This window comes from Echeneis naucrates, chromosome 15 (genome assembly GCF_900963305.1).
Source record: "Echeneis naucrates chromosome 15, fEcheNa1.1, whole genome shotgun sequence".
Taxonomy (NCBI): domain Eukaryota; kingdom Metazoa; phylum Chordata; class Actinopteri; order Carangiformes; family Echeneidae; genus Echeneis; species Echeneis naucrates.
In genome coordinates, this window is record NC_042525.1 from 12,330,162 (window position 1) to 12,354,620 (window position 24,459).

Here is a 24,459-nt window from a genome sequence, read left to right on the forward strand (position 1 = left end):
CATCTCCATCTGTAAACCATCTGGGGGCACCTGTTCATGCTGGCGGCATCCACATGTCTACAGACAGAGCTCTTTCAATTGCACTTCGAGTGCAATTGCACTTTTAAACCCACTCCAGAAACACGATTTCATCCTCACTGCCTTCCACCATGTTCTTTCATTCTGCAGAGTATCTAGGTCAGCCAGTATACAGAGCCAAGTCGTGGCCATGTGTGGTCAAGTGGTGAGAAATGAAGGATCAGATTATGTTTAAAAATCTTATGGCTGAGATATTAGTCCAATGAAACATGTGAGAACAAATGGCCCTTTTAGTCCAAATTCAGTCTTGCCTCGTAATTCTAAGGGATAAAAACTACAATATATATTCATAGTATTCTTAGGATGTGAACAGATCCCTCATGTCATGGTTAAAAAAGCAAGAGTTTCAGCAGGAGAAAAGAGTGGACTTCGCATGAAATCGAATAGCTGGAAAGACCTCAAGTCAATATTTGATGTTTCTGTACAGGATGAAACAAATTTTCATGCCTTGGCATGTTTGATACTGTTCCCAATTAAAACTTAATTTTGAAGAGCCAAGCCTTTCCCCTCTCCACACAAATCAAACTTACAAGGAGAAAGCCAGTCACATTCATCCATCGCCATCATCCTCAATATCCGGCCTGTTTCAGGAACAATCTAACTTACAAGGCGGCTGCTGTCTTGTTTTGTTGGAAGGTCCTTATAACCCCAAGCACTCCTGCTACAGCTAGCAAATCTTGTCCCACACTGGCAGTAATATTGCAGAACATGCTGTGAGTGCTATAAAAGACCATCAATCTATGATATCATGCTAAGCGCATCCTCTTCCTGGTGTGCAGAATATGTCACAGATGGAAAGAGAATTTTCGCTGAAGGATGAAGAAAATGAAATGAAGAAATTCACTCAATGCTTGAGTTGTCCACAAATAAGGTAAAAGTGTTGCCACTTCATCAGCATGATAATGTTGATACCGTTGCATTCAGCTGTGTTTGCTGTGATTTTGCTTTTAATATTTAAATACTTTTGTAGGTAAGCATAAACTAGAATTTTAATTCTGAAATAATGATGTGACTTAATCATTGGAATGTATGATGAAGAAATGCAGCGCATATGAAAAATAACAGATTGAAAGTTAGTCCAGACTATTAGATAAAAGCAATGCCGATAGGGAAGCCCCCCCACCCCGCCCCCGATTGCAGCAAAAGCAATTTTCAAAATGGCTTATTTATAGATTAATCTTAAATGTTGCTTCAGTCCACAGAAAAAAATAAAATGAAGCCAATACACATTTCCATATTTCATACTATGTGCTGTGTTCCAGCTTCTTTAGAAAACATAGATTGGACCTCAAGCCTCAAAATAAACAAATGTTATCTTCCCCACAGATTATTATTTTATAAATCCATTTGATGTTTCGAGCTGTACTGGATTACGGTATCTCAGCAGTGGGCCTTTTCACACACTCCCCCTTTCTCCAATTCGCTTGTATAGTAACAGATTTAACTGTGAAGAAATACAGCCCTAGCAGTATAATGAACAATGCCTAAAAAGCCTTTGGCTTCGTTTCAGTTCCATTAATGTCAGTCAGTTAAAAATCCATCCTCCAACATGTTAGCCATAAAAGCATAAAAGCTGATGGTTTAACTAGAGAATGCGTGTGTCCATGTCAGAAATTTCTGTGTGCGTGTGCTTATGTGTGCGCGTGTGTGCGCGCGTGTGCATGAGTGTGCACACTTTGAATCTACTTTGCATGACATGTATGATGTGAGAGAAAAATTGCGTATTCTCTTCATGCTGTAATCAAGTAGATGTAGCATCGCAACCCTAAATCAGCCACGGGACAAGATTACTGTCTTGCCATTAGTATTAGCAATTTCCATTGCACAGCTCATCGTCAAGTAAACTGATGCAAGAGACGTACGTATACACAACACGAACAAATACACACACATGCAGACTAAAAATAGCAACAGCCTTACTTTTCTGTACACTATCATGTTGGGGGACTCATCCGCTACCCCGTTGGTCCCCTGGCCACCACTGTTGGTCTGTGCCATGATCCAGTAAGTAAATCTGCCACTGGAAATGTCAGGTGCTCCTGTTGTGGATAGAATGGATATTTTTGGTCAATCAGGAGAACAATGGAGCTTCAACACGACTTGCCCTTACCTTGCCAAGAAACAGATTTACATAATGTGTGGCCTGGATCACCTTTCAACATATTTGACATTTGCACATTTAAAAGATGAGCAGAATCTCCTGTCTGACTACATGTGTCTGCATTTCACAAGGTCTTGACAAGGGCTTTTTTTTTTTTTAATTCTTCTTTTTTATTTCAAAGGGGGTCTGATTTTTAACTCAGTACATTTCCCACTACAGTGTGAATTCCCAGTGAATGGGGCAAAAGTTCAACCCAAACAGCAGTGATAGATACAATGTCGAACGACAGCAAATCTTCTCTCACAATGATTCTTTGCGCATAAAAAAATCTGTTTTGGAAACAGTGACAACCTTTTGCTGTTTGTTGACAGGGTTCAACAGACAATCTTCACCTCCAGCTACCAAAGATGCATTCAAGACTGCACTGGCAAGATAAGGTGAGGTGAAGACCCTGTCAGCGGTAAATGCAGTAACACAACACACCGTGCCCTGGAAGAGGTGGGCTACTCTAAATGCAGCTTGGATACGGGTAGAGCAACCATATCCAAAACGTGCAAGGCTGAGCACATGCAGCAGATAGGCTACCGTATGCACGTTTCAGCCTCATCATAATTTCTTCTCCCTTACGACACCCACACAACATCCTTGGGAGGTTTTAGTCTTCAACACTAAATAGCCTATAGCATGCAAACAGCGAAGTCATGTAATCTGCTGTCAACGTGAGGCCGTTAGCCGGACTGGACCGCGTCCCCTTACCGCAAGCTGCTGCCCGGTTCAGCACCCTGGACAGCGCCCGTTGCCGTCCCGCTCCTTAATGAAGGATAGCGAGTAAATACACAGACAGCAGAGCGACGTCGGTCACCGGAGCTGAGGGAGGGAGGGGGGAGGAGGGGGGAGGAGGTGGGGGGGGGCTCACCTGAAAAAACGCGCAGCCCGATAGAGGACTCCTGAATCCGTACGGAGGTGGAGGCCTGGTTCCTTCGCGTTCAGCGTGTCAACTGGCAGACATAGGAATGCGGGGCTGGCTCATTGGCAGCGGGAAGGGGCGGACATTCGGCGGACTCCCGGTGCAGCACGGCTCTCCGTCTCCGGCTCTCTCCGCTCTCCTCTTCAGGCAGCGTTGCTCACAAGCAACGGGCGCGCCACTTCGGGGGAGCCGTGAACGCGCATCGATCCGCGGCCAATCGCGTGTGAGGAATAAATTACAACTCGCTTTGGAGACGTGCAGCTGTGTTTTTTGTTTGTTTGATTGATTGTTTTATTTGTTGTTGTTATTTGTTTTCTTTCTTATCTCAGACTGTACCTGTGTGGGCTACAGGCTGGATCTGCAGATTGAGCAAGGTTCAGGAGAGTTTTGGTATATTAATTTTTTATTCAATCTTTTTCAAAGGCCACTATGGCACATGGCACAAACATGAGGAAAAACTGTCGTGAATATGCAGCCTATAGCACAATTCAGCTCCTCTGGCAGATTATGGTATAAATTCAAAAATTCATTATCTTTCGATGCAGACTACTCCAGCATCTTCTCTGAAACCATGTCAGAATTTCTTTCATGAAAATGATACTTTTTCACCTCTATGTGATAAGGCATCTCCCTCAAGTTCAGTGTTTCTATTTCTCCGAAAGTTAAATTAATTCATAAATCATCTGAGGGTTTCTGTGATTCAGTGCCTTCGGTTTTGCTGAGATAAATGAATAAACAGAAAAGCTCTTAATTTGCCGCAATCTGTGGCTTTGAGATATGCAACAGTCCAGGCGTGAAGAATGACAGATGTGCCCTTTTATCCCGATGTACTGAATGTGTATGAATGTTGATTTGTCTTCTCTTCTCCCTATCCCTTTGCCCTCTCAGGACTTAAGCTCCCTGCAAAATGGACCTAAACATTCAGTCCGGTCCTTTTTTCTCATGAAACCATATGTTTTTTTTGTGGTTTATTGTTTTTATTGTTTTATCGTTCAACATAGCTGTTGAAGCTGAAGGGAATTCTGAGCTAACTGATGTCCAGATGTCATTCTCTCTTTGCATTGTTTTCTTTGTAATATCTGCTATTGTAATCATCTGTTTATGCACCCACTTGTGTTAGATAGATGTGCCTAGGTTGCAGAGCAAGTAGGGGGTATTTTATTAAGGATTGTAATGAATAAATGACCCTGAGCTAATCGCTGACACAGAGATTCACAAAGGATTCAGATCTCAGGCCACTTACATTAATCCCTTTATATGCTGCTTTTAGTCCAAATCCTCTAATCCTGCAAACTGATCTAAACTAACTTAAAGGCAGAGTTAGGAATGTTTGAAATATAATGGCTTCTGCAGCAATTCCAAGGCAGCAACCTTTCCAAGTCTTCCCTATCTACAAATAGCAGCAATTACACATTTCATGTCAATTGAGGATGAAGAAAAACTCATTCAAGCCTTCATCTCAGCTAGGCTGATTTAAACAATGCCTTTCTCTTGTCCTCAAGTTCCAGATAAACCCCTTGCAGACCAATTCAGGATGTTTCAGCAAGAACCATTTTGCCCTCTCATAGTGGCCCACAGTTAGTGATAGAACAGATTTTAAAGTGCCACTGTTAGTCCATAAATCACTTAATAGCTTTGGGCAAAAATACGGCTTCTTTAATATGCTCAAAGAAAATAAACCCAACAAGCCCTTTAGATCTTTAGGAAACATTAATCTGGAAGTGCATTAAGTCAAAACGTAGCACTACATTGGATTTAGCTGCCATGCTGCAAACACAACAAACTAGACTCCTGCACTGAACCTGCATATAACTCTCTTTTAGCCTCTTTCAAATCAAAATTGAAGCCTCATTATTTTTCTTTATTGGGCCTATTTCTGCTGTTGCAATGTGCAATAACTTTGTTTTAAATCAATATTTTATGCATTATAGTAAGTCAATTTTTAAATGCTGTTTACGCTTCTCAGTTGGAAGTGTATAATAAAATACATCTCTGGCCTTGTGTTTATATTTCTGTGCTCCATGCTCACAATGGGACCATCCCACCCATTTGTCTTCTTTAATCCCGGTCCCTGAAAATGCTCCCTTTTGTGCAAAGGTACAGTTATGGCCACTAAACCTGAAATAACCTTTTTCTCAAAACAATACTGGGTCATGTTATTCAATATTTTGTAGTGGTATATAATATTTATTTTTGTTTTGATCTGCAATACATAATAGTGGAAATATGGTAAAACAAAAAAACTAAACACTCTATCAAGGAAATTACCACAGTTGAAAACAACACAGAGTAGCATTAAGCATGCCGCATTTTCTCAATTCCTCACTATAGTTGGACATAAATTCACCCTTCTGACTGAACTGATTTCTATATTCATCTTAAAGATGCATTTTGCTTGAAAATTGGATTCTTTCATTTTAAGAAACCTTTGCAATCCTTAAAATAATTTAACTCCTTGACTTGCACCTTTAAAATCTCTTTATTGAAACAGCCAATTGGTTCATGGTAAGTAGTGGTGTTCATACACATACTGCTTATGATTTTTGATTTATGATTTAAATCCCATATGTCCCTCTATCTCTATGGTATGCACAGATATCGTATGGCATAGCACTAACCAGAGTACAGTTCACTCAGCAGTGACTGATTCTAAATGCTGAAATGCAATCTACAACAGCAAGCACGCACAAATCCAAACAGCTCGGCTCAGGCTTATAGACTGCAGTTTCATGAAAAAATTAGGTTTAAATTATATTTCCTACTTGACCTATATCATGTTGTATCATATCATGTGAATCAACGTGTCAGTGTCAGTCTCTCATGCACGGTTGGCAGAGGGATGATTAAATTGCTTTGATAGTCCCATTTAACATTTGACTATGAGGATATTTTGAACTAGTGGATGTAAAGGCCAACAAAATAGTGGAACAATCTTGAGGTCGACTTTTGCTTTCAATGGCCTGTTCTTTTCCGTTTTATTCACCACATTTACTGAAATTGCTTTTCGGAGTCGTTTTCGTCGACGCATTTGGGCGAACGGGCCCTTTAAGTGGCTCGGCTGAAAACTACACGTCCCACAATGCGCCGCTCCGAGCTTCGTCGTCAAACAAAAACGCGGAAACAAAAGAAATAATCAGTTTGTCAAAACAAATAACACCGAGTCGGCATAAAGTGAGCGTAGCTTCGGCTGACAGCTGTCGAAGTCGACACCGCAGCTTCTCCGGCCGTTTCTGACCGACTCATCATGGCTCTGAAAAGAATACAGAAGGTGAGACAGTCCGTTTTCTTCGTTTATTTGATGGACTGGAAAGGTCGAGGCGACGCGGAAACGGTGCTTTGACTGCAGCCACTCGGTCACCTAATAGCATCTGTTTGCTAACCTAACGTCGACGATGATCGCCCCGACATTTTGTGTGTGTGGATGACATCGGATTGTCGGATTTCACATCTTCCTGAGGCGACGGCGTTGCGCCAAAGGCAGTTAGCAAAGCCGATAAAGTTAAAATGGGCTAACTTCAATGGTGGCTAAAGTTGGCCTAGCACATCAGCAATCCGCACTTTGGAAGCACTTGGAAGTTCATCGTGTATAATGTGTACATATATAGCTGTCTATATGTTGGTATATATGGTTGTATTTTAATGTCAAGGATTGAATTGGTCGTCAACAGATTAACTGAGCTGAAGTATTCAGCTTCATAGCTGGATGCACTACAACTTGGCAGAAACTGTTAGATAAGTCATCGTTTTTTGTTTTTTTAAATTATTCTTAACAGGAGTTGAATGACTTACAGAGAGACCCTCCAGCCTCATGTTCAGCTGGACCTGTAGGCGAGGACAGTAAGTGTGAAATAATGTAACCTATAGATTAAAAAAAAAAAAAGTGCTGTGTCATCGATTTAAGTGTGCAAAGTCTTGATATAAATATGTTCTCACAAGTTGGTGTTGTTTTGTTTTTCATTTTTTATTTATCTATTTGTCTTTTTTTTTTTGTCCTTGTTTCCTGGTAGTGTTTCACTGGCAAGCTACCATCACAGGACCGGTGAGCTTTTTCTGGACTAGTTTTCTATTTTCTTTTCCTTTCTGTTTTTTTTTTTTTTTTCCCCAAACCAAGTCCATTCTGGTTCTTTAGACACAGACAATAGTGTGTCATGTTGACTTTACAGCACTTTCTAGTTAGTATGTAGGCTGCCGACTGGCACACTCTATCCCAATGTAACTTTGTGAAAGCAGTGTTGTTATTCAGACATTAACTAAATAGGTGATTCTACCATGTTTTTATTATCTTGGACAAATAAAAGTCTTCTAATATGTGAATATTTGCTCTCGTACCACAAGTGATACTCTGGTGGGTATACTATTTGACAAAAATTTGCTCATTTTTCTTTCAGAATGACAGTCCATATCATGGAGGAGTATTTTTCCTTTCAGTCCATTTCCCCACGGACTATCCTTTTAAACCACCAAAGGTATGATTATTTATTTTAGGCATTGATGATGTTAAGTACATAGTCTTGTCAATTGGCACAATTCTTCTGCACTCAATATTTGCATTTTGTTTTTTGTTGTAATAAACAACTCCTTTCAGTAGGATTCCCACCATCTTTTGGAATCCATTTTGAAAAACAGGTTGCTTAACCTATTTATACTATTGTTTCTCTTTCCATAGGTTGCCTTTACAACAAAAATCTATCACCCAAACATAAACAGCAATGGTAGCATCTGTCTTGACATCTTGAGGTCACAGTGGTCACCTGCACTTACGGTGTCAAAAGGTAACTCACTCTACATCTGACTGTGAAAACAGTTTAGTACATTTCTTCCAAACCCTGTGTGGTCTAATTTGGAAAGATTTTATATGAAGAAATTGGGATCTTGTGCTGTGTATAAATTAGGACATGGGGCAAAATTATATCTGTCATCAAATCTGAATTCTTCCAAATAAATGATTATCAGCCTTCGGGAACAAAGGTAATAGGATTTTTAAGGCTGATTATCTAAAAATGAAACTGCATCTTGTGTCAGCGTAAAAACTGAAAATGCAGGTTTTGGGCCGTGTAATTGGAGGAGCAGTGTAGGAGATAATGTTTTTTTTTTTTTTTTTTTCCAAGGACGAAAGTACAAAAGTAACATGAAATGAATGCTCGTCCATTAACATTTTATTTTCTACACAAAGGTTGAACTAAGAATTTAGAAAAGTGATCATCAATTTTATTGAAACCTGTCCCCTTTTGATTTTTTTCCATATTTTTTATGGTCTCCAGTTTTATTATCCATATGCTCCTTGCTGTGTGACCCAAATCCTGATGATCCACTAGTCCCAGACATTGCACACATCTACAAATCGGACCGACAAAAGTGAGTGTGTAAGCCAAAAATTAATGGCATGAATTGACTTGAATCAACCAACTATTATAAATAAGCCCACGCTGCTTTCTCACTTTCTTTTCTCTCTAGGTACAACAAAGTAGCGAGAGAATGGACTCAGAGGTATGCAATGTGAAGTAATAAAGTATCAGCAACAATGATGCTTCCCTAAACACCTCAAGATATGACAGTACTGTTTCAACTACTCATCCACACTGGTTCTTGCTGAGGTGTCTTATATGCTTGAAGCACTTTGTTTACTTAGATTTTACTTGATTTAAATTTTTACTGGTTATTTTTCCCTTAAATTGGCATTATTATTATTATTATTATTATTATTATTATTATTATTTGAGACAGTGACAGTGGACAGATGGTCTGAGTGTATGTTCTTTTAAGAGATTTATATTGAACAAGACTGTACTGAATTCATTTTGAATCGTTTTGCATTAAAAGCATTGATCAAACTTGAGTTAGTTTTTTTTATTCACAAGTAAACAATTGATAACTATCTTCCATAGCTTCCGTGTCATAAAATCTTTTGTTCATTTTAATTTCTCTTACCTCATAATCATAGTTTTGATCCATATAACCACTAGGTGGCGGTCTTTACTTTTTACTCCTCCAGCCATTTACATGGATCAGTTTCTCTCCTGCATCACTCAATTTTCATTTTTGAGTAGCATTAAATTCAGACTGGTCGCTGAATGGATACAAGGGTTAGTGGCTATTACAGTATTTTTGCGTCAGTAATTAAATGAATATAAGTAGAAATCATCTGGATGAGATATTGAAATTAAATTACCCGTTATCATCACCTCCTGATTGCAGCAGAGCTGCTGTACGCTGGCAAAGCTAGTGTATGAACGTGAACGGAGCAGCAGTTGGAACCCAAGTAGTAACTAATGTTGGGTAGTAATAAACTGCGTGTAATTAGGTAGGATTGCTGCAAGAGATGCATGTTCTTTAGGTTCTTAGGTTTGTTTTGACTTTCAGTTTCAATATAGAAATTTACATGCAAACTTAATAGTAGTATTAAATACTGTGTATCATAGTGGTGTCGTTCATCCTCAGTCAGTTCTGCCCCCACTGATGTGAAGCAGTTGCTGTGAACTGGACGCTGGTTAACTACCTGTCTTTAATCATCTCATCACCTGCTCTGTGTGTGTGTGTGTTATATATAACAACGTAATTTTATTGAATTGAAACTATATGGATAAAGTTTCATACATGGGCAGTTAAAAAAAAAAGTTCATACAAAATGACAAGTGAAGTGGAACTGACATCCTGACTGATGACCTGTCTCGTGTCTTGAGTGTAGCGGTATGTGTGTTTTTGAACATTGTCACTGTCAAGGAGGTTAAATCTTTGAACACCCACATTGAGTGCAAATGGCAGTTTGATTGGTGCATTTTCACCTCTGTAGTCGGGGTGGTCACATGACCGCTGGGCTGAAGAGCCACATGATCATAGGTAAGTGGACAGCTCACACTGGTGCATTCAGTGCTCTTTGTTCTGCGTCTTCAGAGAGTTTATTGGTGTACTGATTTAATTTAAAATGGTTTGGTGACCATTTAACTCAAGATAATGATTGAAAGTGACCCCATGCACCCTACCAGTCATAGGTTTGAACACACTTTCTCTTTAGACTTTAGGAAAGTCTGTCCAAACGTTTGACTGGTAGTGTTTATTTGTGGAACAATAATAGTTCACACATTCACACTTTCAAATGTAACCTAAAGACCTGCTGTAATTTCAATATAAGAGCATTTATGATGACCTTAATATTTGTCATTTTACTTCTATTTTTTTGCACAGTATGCTTTGAGAATGATACATTACTTTGTACTCGTGAACTATGAATTTAAAGGAAAAAACATCTCTTTGAGAATTCACATTTCCTATTCTGTGGAATACAGTAAGCGTGAATAAGCATCACTCTCAGCTAAAGTTAGAAACCAAGGTGAGAACTTGGTGAGGATGAAGGTTTCACAATAGAGGGGAAACTAATGTGACATTTAAATCTTTTAGTCAAAGTTTCTTTGAAATGAATGAACTTTATGTTGCATGATTATTTTCAGGAACTTCAGCTTCATGCACAGCTGATGCACAGCTCTTTTACACCAGTGTTGCAGTGTATAAACTCGAAACAAAATGAACTTGCAGCTGGACATGATGGACTTTGTTGCAGTTGCAACTGATGATGATGCTGACTCTTGCTTCAAAACATTTTTCTTCAGACATTTTTTTTTTCAAAACACAAGTCTGCCTTTCACTTGCAGAGAAAATGTTCCAAGATCCCAAGTAAGAGTATCTGTAGCTGAGACTGTGTGCTAACATTCTTTGAAACTGATGGAGCAGCATAACTTGCCAATGATTGATTTTATAATGGCAAGTGAAATTAAGTATAATTTAACTAAGTACATTTTTTATTGAGTACATCATTGAAATTTTTTATTCAAAGGAATGTCAGGAAAGAGATAACTACACCATGTGGATTCAAATTAGGGTCAGTAGGTTAGATTTTAAATACAACCAGAAATATTAGTCTGCATGAGAAATTTCATCTTCACCATGTGGAAAAAATGTTCTTGTGTCAAAGTGATTTGTGTTTCTTTTTTAATTTGGAAAAAAATAGTATAATCAAAACTATAAACAAATGAAAAGTGCTGAGGTTAAATAAAGATGCTGTAAAAAAAAAAAAAAAAAGAGATGGTTTTGTCAACATCTGTGTGCTAATACATAGCTGAAAAAAAGCCAGGGAAGCTTAGCCATAGAAGAAGTCTGAACACTTTCTGGAATTTCCAAAGCTTCGTCTTTAGCAGAACCCACCAAACGATCTGTTTTCTTCAGGAATTATATTTTCTAGTTAAATTATATTTGCTTGTGGGCATTGTTATTGAGGAAGGCTAGTTAAATCACTTATTACTTATATTAAGTCTTTCTGTTAACTACCTGAATTATTTATTGTTATTTAACTGTTGTTTCTCTGGTGAATTTGAATGCCTTTGATCAGCACTGGCAATGATTTGCTCCTTTTATATAAGGTAGCATCACATATAAAATCTAATGTGATCGTTTCATTTTTACTAAGCATTTTGACCTATTTTTTTTTCTCTGAGTGGCTTCAACTATCTGAATTCCCTTTTTCTCCAGTATTATTACAGATTATTAGACAGTTCAGATAATGAGGTAATGAAGGTAATGAGGTAATGAAGTGAATTAACTATGAAAGGTTTAGCTATCTAATGTCAAAGAGGAGCTCAATTTTTGGACAAATGCACATTTATCTAATCTCAGTCTTAAGAAATGCTTTCAGTGTTTTTCTCCCATTCAAGTTGCCCAACATAAGTATCAAAAAGACATAATTAATAGATGGACCTCATTTGATGAAGCCCTATATCACTGAAAAATATAATCCAACACTTCCTGTCCTCCTTTTTATTTTTACAGGAGATGCAAAATGTCATCGTAAACTTTTTTTGTACTCAGTGATATTTATATAGTTCCACTTTGTTCTATATTAGCCAACATGAAACAGCTTTTTTTTTTTTTTTTTTTTTTTACTTAACCCTCTGCCCCACATTGTTTTGGCGTTCCTTTTCCTGTATTACTTCCTTCCACAGTTCTCAGGATGTGTAGTGTTTCTTCTATAAACCAATAAATTGGTTGCATGGGGTGTTGTTATAAACTGCCAGCCAGACTGAAAAACTATCACACTTAAAATATAAATGAGTGCTGAAATCAATCCTGCTTGCACTTGGTCATTTATGGTTACTTTATTTTCATATTTCGTGGTATTGGGACCTAATCCTCAGCTCATGATAACTCAGATTTTTTTTCTTTTGCTAATTAATTGATGAATTAATGTTTTTATTTATTTTTTTTATTTTTACTGTAATTGGCTATGATTCCCGTGAGAACACAACCTGAATCCAGGCAATTTCTCATAAATACTGGGAGACTTTCACCGGAACCCAGGGGGAGGTAGATGGCCAGAAAAGTCTTTCTGGGAGGAGTCCCGGATTTTTTTTTTTTTTTTTTATGGAAGATGACACGTGAAACTTTCTGGAGGAGTTGGTTGGTGTGTTTGCAGTGGTCTGTGTGGCTCTCCGTTAACTCGAGACAGACAACCTATAGCCAGAGTACGGTCGCCTCTCTGCCTATTTTTAGAAATTTCGTCTAATGGGGGAAAACGACGGGGCTTGAAGAAACTGCAGAGGAAGGTCTCAACCCGACCGCGCTGCAATGAGCTCACACAGCACCAAGTGACGGAATTAAAAAAAAAAAAAAAAAAAAGAAAAGTTTTAAAAACTTCGTCTTTTTTTGGGGGGGTGGGAGGGGGTTTACTTCAGCTCAGCACGACTCTGAGTAAAAAACCCTGTGGAGAAGTTGCAGCGCAGCACCAATGGCTGCCCAGTGCGACGCTCTAAGCGGATACTTGCAGCAGTCGGACCAGGGCTCCAACAGCGAGCGCAGCGCCGACTCTCCCCTCCCGGGATCAGAGGAGGACCTGAGCGGCCCCCATCCGCTGCCGGATCCGGAGTGGACCGAGGAGAGGTTTCGGGTGGATCGGAAGAAGTTAGAAGTCATGCTACTAGGTAAACAGCCATGGAGTATTAAGTTAGTGACACTTGAACTTTATCCATTTGGTGATCGGTGGGGGGTTTATTCCACTTTCATGGTGGTGCTGGGCTGGAGGCTTTGTTCACCTTGGACGTTTAAAATGACACCGTGATGCCTTGATGGCCTCACTGAGCTCCTCAAAGCCTCCGGACTCGGTGCGGCCCGCAGAATGTAACGTGCCAATCAATTAGTGCAATTAGGTGGCTTCAGTATGCGACTTCATTCAAGTTCAACATCAGAAATAGTTTTGCTGATCACGGGAGGAACTTTCTGAGTTTACAGTTACATTTTGGTACATGTTGCCTTAAAGGAAAGTTAGAACACAAGCTATCAAAAAAAAAAAGAGGGGGGGGTGAAGCATCAGTGATGTGCCAGCGGAGGCAGTTACATGTCCTGACCGCATGCTGTCGCTGCACCAACTCCCCTGGTGTGCATTTGTTTGTAGACTAAACTGAAATTGACCTGAACATGCAGTTCATTTTGTCCCCTGTGAAAACGGTTTCACACACAGAAACAACTGGTTCAACAGCTTCTGGCGGGCACCCAACAAAAATGTGATGAAATGGAGCTAAACTAAACACAGAAACTGCTATCAGCACAGTAGCATCATAAAGTTGCATTAACTGCATTTGCAACAACAGATGTCTTAAAATAAACAAACAAAAAACGACCTTATTTGCTGCACATTATCGTGTTGACTTTGCGTGTGCACTGGCAGTGCGTGTTTCCTTTTTTGAGATAAATTTGATCCAGGGTGTGAGCTCTTTACTAATGAAGTGCCAGGGACAGTGAACAGTTAAAGAAGCGATGGCAGGCTCATAAAGAGGGACCAGACCAGTCTCTGTTGAGAAACCCTGGAAACCCAGAGGTTGAGGTCATTTATTCACACATTTCAAAAACCAGGTGGAATATTACAGAATGAGTTAAGTCTGCTCAGTTCTTCATCAAGTGTCAGAGCTGGGCCAGACGGCACATGGGGAGGAACTGTGATCGAAACAGGTGATATAAACTGCGGTCACTCTGCCGCTGGGTGACATTTCATCACTGTGACTCTGTGAAAGGTAGTGATCATGGGTAGGTAAGCTGTGATTTAAATTTGTGACTAACTTCGGGAGTCATCCTGAGTGAGCAGCTGGTTTTGAACTCAGTTTATCCTTTATGTTAAACACACACACACACACGCAGTTCCCCTTGAGAATGTCCTGGTTGCTGTTTCGCTCCTCAGTACATTCCTCAAAGCTCCATGTCATCCCAAACTCTTCCAGGAAAACAACTTCACCAGAGGCCGGCCCTAAATCTGAGTGTCCCGGACATACCATGTGCCACGTAACGCTGTGTGTCCAGATTTGTCGGCCTGTGCATCTATAAATATTCTCTCTCTCTCTCTCTCTCTCTCTCTCTCTCTGAATTAAAGACCAAATAAACTCATATATATATATACACACATACACATATACATATATACACATACACATACATACAACTGAATTAAAGACCAAATAAACTCATATATATATATATATATATATGAGTTTATTTGGTCTTTAATTCAGTTGCACATCTCTGCCAACATTTGTTTCACTAAATGTTGCTTCATGACATCACAGCTGACACCGCTAATGTTGACATGGCTGCTGAGATCTAGGTGTAGAAATAACTGCTGTGCTCCACTGTCTCCTGTACTTTCTGCTCAGTTGTAGGTTTCAGGTTTGAACTGTGAAACTGCTTTAACCTTTGACTTCTGGCCTTCAGCAACAGTTCAGACTGTCTGGTCGCAGGGCATGGGACTTGGTTATCTCCGTGCAGACATTATGCAGTCCTAGCACATGCTGCCAAGCTCCAGTTTGAGTTTAGATTTGTTTTGCCTCACTGGGTTACAGCTTCTTGTCTCTTTTTTATTTCTTTTATTTCTGTTGCTCTAATTTTAAATTCAAACTCAAATAGTTCTTTTAGTCTCACCCAGTTAGGTCAGAGCTGTGTAACATCTGGCTGTGTTTTGATTGGACAGGCTGTAGACTTTGACATGGTACATCATGTTTTGAGCCTCTGAGTTTGGATTATAATGAAATAATTTTATGAGAGCTCCAGTATATTTTTACTTGGTGTTTTAATGTCTGTGACGGTATTTCTGGCTTCTTTTTCCTGGAAAATAAAGTGAGCTTGACCCCTCAGCAACTGGCTGCAGCTTGATCATGCTGCTGTCACCTCACATCTTTTTTGCTAGTTCCAGGTAATCTGTCTGCAATAGTTTAGGCTTAAATGACAACTTGTTAGTTAAGTTGGTGATTATTTAACTACTGTTATGTTATTTTTCTTTATTTATTTTTTTTTATATCTGTTCATGCACTTCATTCCATTGTTGCTGCTCCATTTCAGCTTCAGCTAAAATGCGGTGTGAGAATTAGGCTGTATTGACGCTTCTATGTCGTGTGCACTTAAATCAATTATCCTTGCTCTGCTCTCTCAGTGCTCCACACTGTTTGGCCAAGCTATCTAATTGGTATGATTAGGACTGATGGTGTGCTGAAGGGCTCAGACAAATGAGCGTGACGTGTACATTTTTCAGATTGCTCGCTTTTGTCCTGGCCATCTTGCTTTCTACAATGAATTGTTCAGGGAAACCTGCTACTGTAAAGCAGTTGGAATGGATTTGCATCCTTCTGTTATCTGTAGGGCTTCATGTGCACCCTGGACAGTTCACCACTCTATCACACTCGCCTTCCAGTAATATAGTAATTTACATTTCAGTGAACCTGTATGTGTTTGGACTGTGGGAAGCCAGAGTATCTGTAGAGAACCCACGCCTATAGTGAGGGCATGGGAACTTCGCACACAAAAAGGCAGCTGGTGTCCAGTTTGAACCTAAAACCTGTTTGCCAGCAATTGTACTGCATTTATATTGATTATTATGTAGTTCACTGTCTTGTTCCTGCTTAAAATAGTTTTGAAAGGTCTCAGGAAGTTATCAACTGATTGATTGATTCATATGGCAAATGGTCACAGTTTTAAGAACCAGAAAAATTGGATAGTTATAGTGATTATATTTGCTGTTAATCAGGAGTTCGAAGATGTTTTCCTGATGATGATGATGATGATGATAAATAACCTGCATGTAATCAAGGAGTTTACGAAGTGGGTCATCAGTCTGGGAAAGAGGCGTACAGTCAGACATTTGTATAAATACTGGACAATAACACGGATCAATGAGCATATTGTGCCCGATTAACGATATTAGAAACTTGACCAGTAATTCTCCACACTGAAGTAGAATCCCAGCATGCACTCTTAAACTGCAACCTTTTGTCTATTAATTTGAATCAGCCAAATTTTCCTGTCTTGTTCCAGCACAATTTGCATCAGGAGAAAATGGAAATTAACTGCTCCACAATAACAAATTTACTGTCTCTCACACTGGCACAGATTCATGGGCTAAGATCAGTAAACAGAGTGTGAAGCGTCAACAAAACCTTACCCTGACAGCCATCTGGGTCTACTGTTGTGCTCCTGGCACCTCGGAATAGAACTCCCAAGTTAATGGCTGGGAGACTCTGACACAGGCAAGAAAGCTTGAAAGATAATTTTCTGCGTCAAGGGAGCAGTGTAGGAGAGCTTTTGTGCCCATTTTACATTCATTATAGAGGAAAGAGTGGGAAAGCAGTAACATTTTCGCCAATCCTGATTATCCAAATTTATTTGCACATGCAACAAATTTTTCCATGGATCTGTCTAAGCATACATTGGCAGTGTCTTTTGATATGTTTGGGTCATATTAAAGAGCTCCTGCTGTGGGCTTTCCTACAAAGACTAGTAATGATCAGAGGTTAGTGGTGTTTTTGACTGTGCATAGCCTCCTGGTGGGCCAATGTGTGCACACATCGTAACAACATGTTTGCTGAGTAACTGCGGCAACAACCTACAATTAGGCTTAGTGAATCATTTTCTTCATTTAACTAATTTGTATTCCTGTTCCTAAACCACACACCATTATTGGGCTGCTTTGTCTCAGAACAGAAAAGCTGTTGCGTGTGGTAATGAAACATTTTGGGGTCTTCATGTGCCCTTCATATAGTGGTGCTATAGTGGTATTATCAAGATTTTATGATAGAATATCTGGCCTCATGTCTGGCGGGTAAAAGATGCCAATGTGGGACTTGCTCTGAATGAGTGTGTCAAAATGTTTTCTCACAGTTTGATTAGTAGGCCACAAATGTGCACCAAAAATGGGCCTCCTTGAAGAAAGGCAACTGGTCTCCTTGGGAAAGTATGATCGTTATTTTTCACCATTACTTTGGTTATTGTTTAGAAAATCATTTCTCTGGCGTCCATGCCCATGTAATGACGAGTGTGTGTGTGTGTGTGTGTGGGGGGGCTCATCTTTCTCTTCGTCCGGGGTGCTGAGTAAGACGCACAGACAGGAAGTGAGTGTCTTGCGGGGAATGTGCTGTAGGCTTTCTCTTCCCTCCCTCATTCGCCCCCTCTGTTTCTCCCGCTTGAGCATTCAAAACACTGCTCTGTTGTTCCAGCTTCCATCAGATCCACTATGGAGAAGCTGGACTTTCCTTGGTCATAATCGTTACACTTTAACACAATCCTGAGTCTAACCTTGTAGCCTAACAAGACTGCCAAAAATATTGCTGAATACACTCTGCAAAGTTACACAAATGATTCTGTGGCCAAAAAATGTACTGCAGGGCTATGCAAAGAATTGTAAATAATCCCACATCAAGACCTCCATGACTGATTCTCAGATGTCCAAAAGTTTTTCTAAGTGTTGTTGTGCGCTCTGTAACACTGATGGATTTGACTATTCCAAAATGAAAGTAAGCAAGAGAAACAGGAACACCCTACACAGACCACATTTTGGAAAAAATGCAGCAAAGACTGGAAAACGATAGAAAGAGCCAGCAAGGAAGGAGGAGGAAAATCCTTCTCTCATGCCTGGATGTGAAAATCTTTGATTCCCTCACATGCTGCTGTTGGAGATATTCCTTTGTTTAAACCTGATTCTCACTGGATTCTGTGCAAAATGTGTAGTATAGCTGTGACTGTTCCAAGGCAGCGGTTTAACCTTTTTATGCCGTAGTCGTAGCTGCCACTTTTAAGGCTTTTAAGAAATATTTCCCATAAATTTTAAAGTAGCATGTGTTTGCTTCCAGACACACGTCTGTTAAGAAAAGGTTCTGCCTCATTTATTTCGCACACCGTTCAGTCTGATTGAACTTCGACCTTTGAATGGTGCGATTCTTTAGTTCTGCTCTTGTAGAAAATGGGAACGATTGGCTTGTTGTTCATCACATATTGATTTTATATGTTGGTGACTCATGTGATTCTTAATGAATACAGGCTGTGGAGTAGGAGGAGGGCTGCATAACTCCCTTATTAGCAGGAACAAGAATTTTTGGGAAAGTATCTTAACTTGCAAGTCATAGTAACTCCAGCTGTTTATGCGTTGTAACTGAAACCAGCTTACTTTTGTTGAGTGGCTGAAATTAATGAAAAATGTTCGACAACAGTAATAGTAATTTCTTGCTGCGGCTGCATCTTATTGAGAAACACAAATGTATACATCTCCGAAGTGTCCACTCTTCCCCAGAGCAGGGAAATGCTTTTAAACAGGTTTTGCCAACCTGATTGAAATACTTAATCCTCAAGATTTAGGAAGATGACTTGAAAAACACCAAATATTATGATATGTTGCCTAGAGCAGAATAATTTTGTCTGCAGCATTTTTTTATTTGATTGATTTATTTCCGCCCTCACTGTCCAGCCCTAGGTGTTAATCTATGAATCCAAAGAGTGTGGAAAGTAGATGCACAACAGAACAAGCAGTCTTTATTTTAGATGCTTCAGTTGATTTAACTGCTGAATTTTACTCTTCACTTAATTTTGCCCAGCAACCTCCTGCCACCTTCCCCCTCTCTCTTTCTTTATCACTCTCTTTTTGCACTTTCGCTAAAACATGTTGATACAATTAAACAGTTCTAGTCAACTTTGCTTACATGTTGAATTCCTTCATCCTGGGCATGATGAAGGTTTCAGGAGCTGTAATATAATTCACCTTCAGTCCATGGAAAAACCTGTAATTCATTACTCAAGAAAATAAAACCAGGAGTCCTGTTTCAATGGTCCAAGTGGCGCTGCAGTCCTGTGACCCATTTCTGTGCTCCTGGAACTGTAAATGGGTTGAAATGAATACGTGTTTTTCTACGTCCTTCAAAGGTCTTTTTCTTAAACCCTTTTCAAAGTGCAGATTTACATTCTGTCTGGTTTGTGGTTGCTATTTTAGAAATGCTTCTTGGTGGGGAGGGGGCACAGACTTATGCCCTACGCGTGCACAAACGCAACACACATACAATTGCATAAAGCTTCACACATGCACCACAGCGCCCAGCCCTTAACCACTCCTTCAAGAGCTTTCAGTGTTTATCTTTGGACAACCTCAGGCTTTAGTTTGTTGTTCTCTCTCCTCATTCAACAGCTAGTACAATCTGCCTTTTCTCAACCGGCCTTGATTGGTGAGCGTACCTTTCAAAATTTCTCCTGGCTGCGACCGCAATATTCTCCACTTGAACAACAGAGGAGGGTCGGGGGCGGGGAGAGAAGAAAAGGAAATCTCCTTTTTGCTTAAGTTAGTCCAGGATCAGGTGTTTTATAAAAGCCCTTAAATAATCTTCTTTTCTTAAGAGTGGCGCTATATAAAATACAGTGATTGACACATCAGTGGAGATAACTCTGAGGTTGAGTAATCAAGTCTATTAATCTTGTACAGATTCCTTATGTTTTTATTGGAAAGATGCGCGATGCTATGATTGAAATGCTGATGAATGTGAAATGTCAGTGATTTCCCAATAGCACAATGTAATGTTTACAGTGTAATTCCTGACCTGCAAAGTGAGACTGACTCCCTGTCCTCTGCGGGGGATCTGACAGTAGATACCAGGCACTAGGAATGTGGAGTGTTGTGTAATTGCTAGGCAGCGTTCACACAAGGGGGTGAAGGAGGATACGATAACCCAAACATGTTCGCAATCGCTGCTTAATGATGTCTTGTTTCCTGGACCTGTACAATTCCGCTGCAGAGACACTCATGTTGATGTGAAGCCACAATGATCTTTGTTAATGTACATTCTGAAAAAATTTTAGGCCCAAGAATCTTTTACTCTATCGCTAATTATTTTTAGACTGTGTCATCCGTGTAACCGTTTGGCTTTCTCTGGTAGATTTTCATCTTGGTCTGCCAAAAATCAACATCTGGCACTAAAGTTATTTGATAGCAAAGTCGCCTGGCACAGCAGGAGTCGAGAACAGACGTGAAGTGTAGATGTGATTCAGCCCATTTAACAGGAGGTGCAATGAAAATGCAGTCACCATGTTTTTGCACAGTTAAAGTTTAACAGGAAGGCTGGTATCAGTAAGATGAATTGAAAACAGCAACACTGGATTACATGCTGCATACAGGGATTCCCCTTCTGTATAGGCTGGCACTTTAAATCCACTTGGGGAATGGCAGACTGTCACTAAGTAATGTGATGAAGTTGCTGCTGTTTTGTGCATGATTACAGAACATAGCTGTATGCAGTTTTTAGTAGGAGGAATATTTAACTGTCAAAACATAAAGAATCTCACAGTGATTTTAACAAAGATTTCAAAACAAAAAATGGCGGTGTTGAAAGCTCAGTGTGTTTCTCTGGCAGTGCCAATATCAAACATTACGTTGAACAGACAGCTAGCTCTGATGTCGATGTACGCTTTCCCCAACTCTTACTCGATGATTAGATACCACCGTTGTCTCGGAGAAGCAGCTAAAATGTTCCTTGGTTGTTGGAGTCTTTTTGTTCGGATGCCAACTTGCGTAAAGTATGCCAGAGCAGTTTACAGCGAGACTCAAGTGTTTGGCTTTCGTCTTTTTTCATGTAGATCTCAATCCGATTACTGCCAACTACTTGTCATGTGCAATGTGATACATTTGTCCTGCCTTTGAAATGAGGCTTTCACACTTGATTGATGAGAACAGCTGTTGTAACCAAAAGGTAGCTATTGATCTTAGTGAATGTGCTCTTTGCTTTATGGTTATACATTTTCCAAACAGACTTCCTGAATTTAAATCAAACTTATTTTAAATCACTGTCCTGAGGTAGGTACTCCCCCTGACAGTGTCTTAGGTTAAATCAGGCTTTAATGGGTAATGTTGCATGTAACTCACTGAGCAAAAAATGTTAAGTTAAAATTGTGTAATCTCTTTATTAAAATACATTGATGTGTTGGAGATTTAATCACTCCATTCACCTTTAGAAAATCTTAGTGATTTTTCTTGGTGATTTTTGCAAAAAACATTCAGGAACTGTTCTACATCCTCTTTATGCTCTGTATCAATATTAGCATTTGACCCATCCTGAAAACACTGTGTATGGATTCAAATTCAGCTATTCATAAATATTTCTCATCATCGCTTTTAGATTAATAGATTAGATGTTTCGTTTGTGACATTTGCTGTTTATGCCTTTTTTTTTTTTTTTTTTTCTTGTATAGAAAAATGATTAAGTAGTGGTATGATCATTAAGTAATCATATTTTTGTCTCTAATCTGAATCTCGGTTGAATAAATGTCCAGTCTTAGTCGGCCCTGCCGATGTCATGTCTGTCCAATACAATCACATATGAGCATGGGTGTTGCATTGTCTGTGCTTTGTCACTGCTCCTCTGATCAGCTCCGGGTTGAATCAGCTGGGAGCTGCTGTATGCACTGGAGGGAGGGATACTGGAAAGCTGGTGTGACAGCATTGTGCTTTTTTTCAAAAAGTGAAGGAAGCGTTGTCGTTTTTGTACCACGTTTCCTCTGCGCAGCCGAAGGTGAGGTGAGGTGAGGGGGAGGGGTGGGGGGCTTTGTAAGTCTGGTTTTAATATTAATCTGTCTCACTTTAGAGGCAGATGTTGGACTGAGATGTCAAACCTTTGCTAGATTATAGTTGTCATGTGTTATGAAATCCTATCCATGAGAGGTAGAATTTAAATGCTTGTGTAGACTTTTCTGTGAATGTCCCAAATTTCACTGTAAGTCCTTATGTGATTATTGCCAGTGCAGAGGATTTTGTCTAAGCAGCTCTGCAGTTTAGAGGTTTAGCTCGTGCCTTTAGGGGCTCTTTTTGCTTTTTGTAATTTTAAAGCTCCTGTCTTCATAGAGATGACATGAAAGTTTTTGCTATGTAATTCTGCCCCAGCACAAGTATCTGGCTAACCAGGTGTATAAACCCCTTCTTTCTTATTTAATGCTAATTAAGTGGCTGATGTATCATTTTAAAAATAAATTGATATTTTCAAACATCTGAGCCATTATGTATTTTCTTCATTGGAAAAACAATTGTGGATTTTTCTTTGAATTCCTTCTCCTTTAATTTGCTTTGGTGAAACTACTTCTCCTTCTCATTTGCTTTCTATTAAACCAGGACAGTGTAAAAAGTGACAATAGTTTCTAGTGAAAACACTTGTGTCAAAAAGGTCTTTTGATTTATTAAGGCCTATGTCTCTATTGTTTGTTTAATTGTTGTGTGTGGATTGAAGCCATGACTGTAGAAATCAATGCTGTTTACATTCCTTCAGTGTCAAAACAGCGGAATCTCCCAGAAACTTGGTCTCGCCACAAAATAATGGATACCAGACCCAAGTCCATCTGCCAGCTTTGATTCCTTCATATTTTTCCACTGCAACTTCTCAGTTCATTCGTTACATGCTGTGACAGTGATTGGATACATTAAATAATTATCTGGAGGGAATTAGAAGGTGTGGAGCTCATTAACTGCAGTCGTTATATTTACCTTGTCAGTTTAAAAGACAATTTAGATAACTGCTTTACATTAGCACCACATTATTTGTTCCAAAAAACGCCAGAGGAAAGAGTTGATGTTAACGTGATCTCTGTTCAGGGGTCTTGAGTCATTTTTCAGCCATGATGCCTTTTCAATCTGCTGAGCTGAGAGGGAGGAGCACTGCAATGTCCTTGTGTAACCTGGATCCCCAAAATGCTAGAAGACTATTGTAGCACTCGGAAATATGAAGCAAAAGTTGCATTGATACAAACCAGAGTTAGAATACATTGGAAAAAAAAAAAAAAAGGGAGATGTGCTCCTCAACCTTTGTCCAACAGTTTGGTTGTTTTGACTTCAGGAAGGCCTATAATTTTAACTGGTTTTTTTTTTTTTTTTTTTTTTTTTTTTTTGGTTGGCAGACCGAATAATAGCTTTCTTGGTTATCTAAGTAATGAGGCATGAGCAATGCATTTTTGTGGTAAAAAGTCTGTCAATTCTTTGAGGAAAGGGGCAAAGACAAATGAAAAAGATCTCTCTCTTCTGACTCTGTCCTTCTAATCTTATGTTGTTGGCAAATCGAATCTACAAGAAAACATAGACATGGTGAAGAAGAGAACCTGAATTTGTTGACCGCTGTATTTGAATTTGGTTTCATGTGTTGAAAAGTTTGCCAGTCAGCAGTTGACTTTCAAATCTCAGATGTCAGCACATCCTTCAATATTAACACAATTCTCCAAAAAAAAAAAATGCAATTAGTGGTTAGTGGATTCAAACACGCAAACGCAATGACCCATTTTTAATGATTTAACATAGTGCTGAAGCAGCCTTTCAGTCAGACCAGTCTTTCCTATAGATGGCTAGATTTATCTGCAGCAGTCCAGTTAATCAACACTCGCCACCACATTGAAATGATTGAAATTGTTGCAGTCCAGCCAGCATTACTGATAAAGCCACTTGGCCATTTACAATTCAGGTGGATATTTTTGGATGTGTTACTGTAGTAAGTAACCTCAAACCGGGATGAAGAGCAGGATCTAGAGATCTGCCGAGCTATTTCTTTGCTCTTTCTAAATATGGAGTCTTCAGCCACAACCAACACTGACTGAAGTGACATCATTATGAAGGAGTGCTTCCCACTACAGAACACACTTTGATATGTAAAATTGGTTAGTTTCCCTGATGATATTTGTACTGCCAATAATTTAAAATGCTTCTTGAGATTTCCTGTAACTCTCTGTAGCACTGGCCAAAATAGCAACTGTCTCAAATATCTTAATGTGCGCAGTGGCAGCAATAACTTGTGAAGCTTGAGTGAGTTCATCCATCTTTGTCCTCAGATGATGAGATATTCATTTTAAATCCCACCTACGAGGCTTCTCATTGGCTCAGCAGTTTCTCCAGTAAAGTAAGTGGCATCAGTAAAGACGGCACCTGTGGCAAGTTGGCATCTGAACAAGCTTGTGGTCAGATTAATGAAGTTTGTCACATGTAAGAAGCTCCAGCAGTTGCTAATGACTCAAC

General features: G+C 39.5%; 3 protein-coding genes across 3 annotated transcripts in view; 2 read left to right on the plus strand and 1 right to left on the minus strand.

Moving 5' to 3' along the window:
• Positions 1–2,106, minus strand: part of rgs7a (regulator of G protein signaling 7a) — a 45,109-nt gene extending 43,003 nt beyond the window's left edge. Inside the window, exon 1 of the mRNA XM_029520772.1 lies at positions 1,999–2,106. Coding sequence (XP_029376632.1) covers positions 1,999–2,076 — 78 coding nt within the window. The 5' untranslated portion in view covers positions 2,077–2,106. The remainder of the gene's footprint in view (positions 1–1,998) is intronic.
• A 4,153-nt stretch (positions 2,107–6,259) lies between these two features.
• LOC115055030 (ubiquitin-conjugating enzyme E2 D4-like) lies at positions 6,260–8,982 on the plus strand. The gene is made up of 7 exons (XM_029520410.1): positions 6,260–6,414; positions 6,920–6,983; positions 7,154–7,185; positions 7,535–7,612; positions 7,813–7,918; positions 8,408–8,501; positions 8,601–8,982. Exons 1-7 carry the CDS (start codon positions 6,391–6,393, stop codon positions 8,644–8,646), a joined length of 444 nt encoding a protein of 147 aa, XP_029376270.1. The 5' UTR covers positions 6,260–6,390; the 3' UTR covers positions 8,647–8,982.
• A 3,877-nt stretch (positions 8,983–12,859) lies between these two features.
• The window catches only part of bicc1a (BicC family RNA binding protein 1a), a 48,048-nt gene continuing 36,448 nt past the window's right edge, over positions 12,860–24,459 (plus strand). The window contains exon 1 of the mRNA XM_029521600.1: positions 12,860–13,111. Within this exon, the coding sequence (XP_029377460.1) occupies positions 12,919–13,111 (193 nt within the window). The 5' untranslated portion in view covers positions 12,860–12,918. The remainder of the gene's footprint in view (positions 13,112–24,459) is intronic.

Bases quoted from the DNA above. Each gene is read 5' to 3' on its own strand.
- LOC115055030 (XM_029520410.1), top strand. From the start codon at position 6,391: ATGGCTCTGAAAAGAATACAGAAG. The intron at 7,613-7,812 runs GTATGATTATTT...CTCTTTCCATAG, and splicing joins ATCCTTTTAAACCACCAAAG to GTTGCCTTTACAACAAAAAT. The intron at 8,502-8,600 runs GTGAGTGTGTAA...TTTTCTCTCTAG, and splicing joins TACAAATCGGACCGACAAAA to GTACAACAAAGTAGCGAGAG.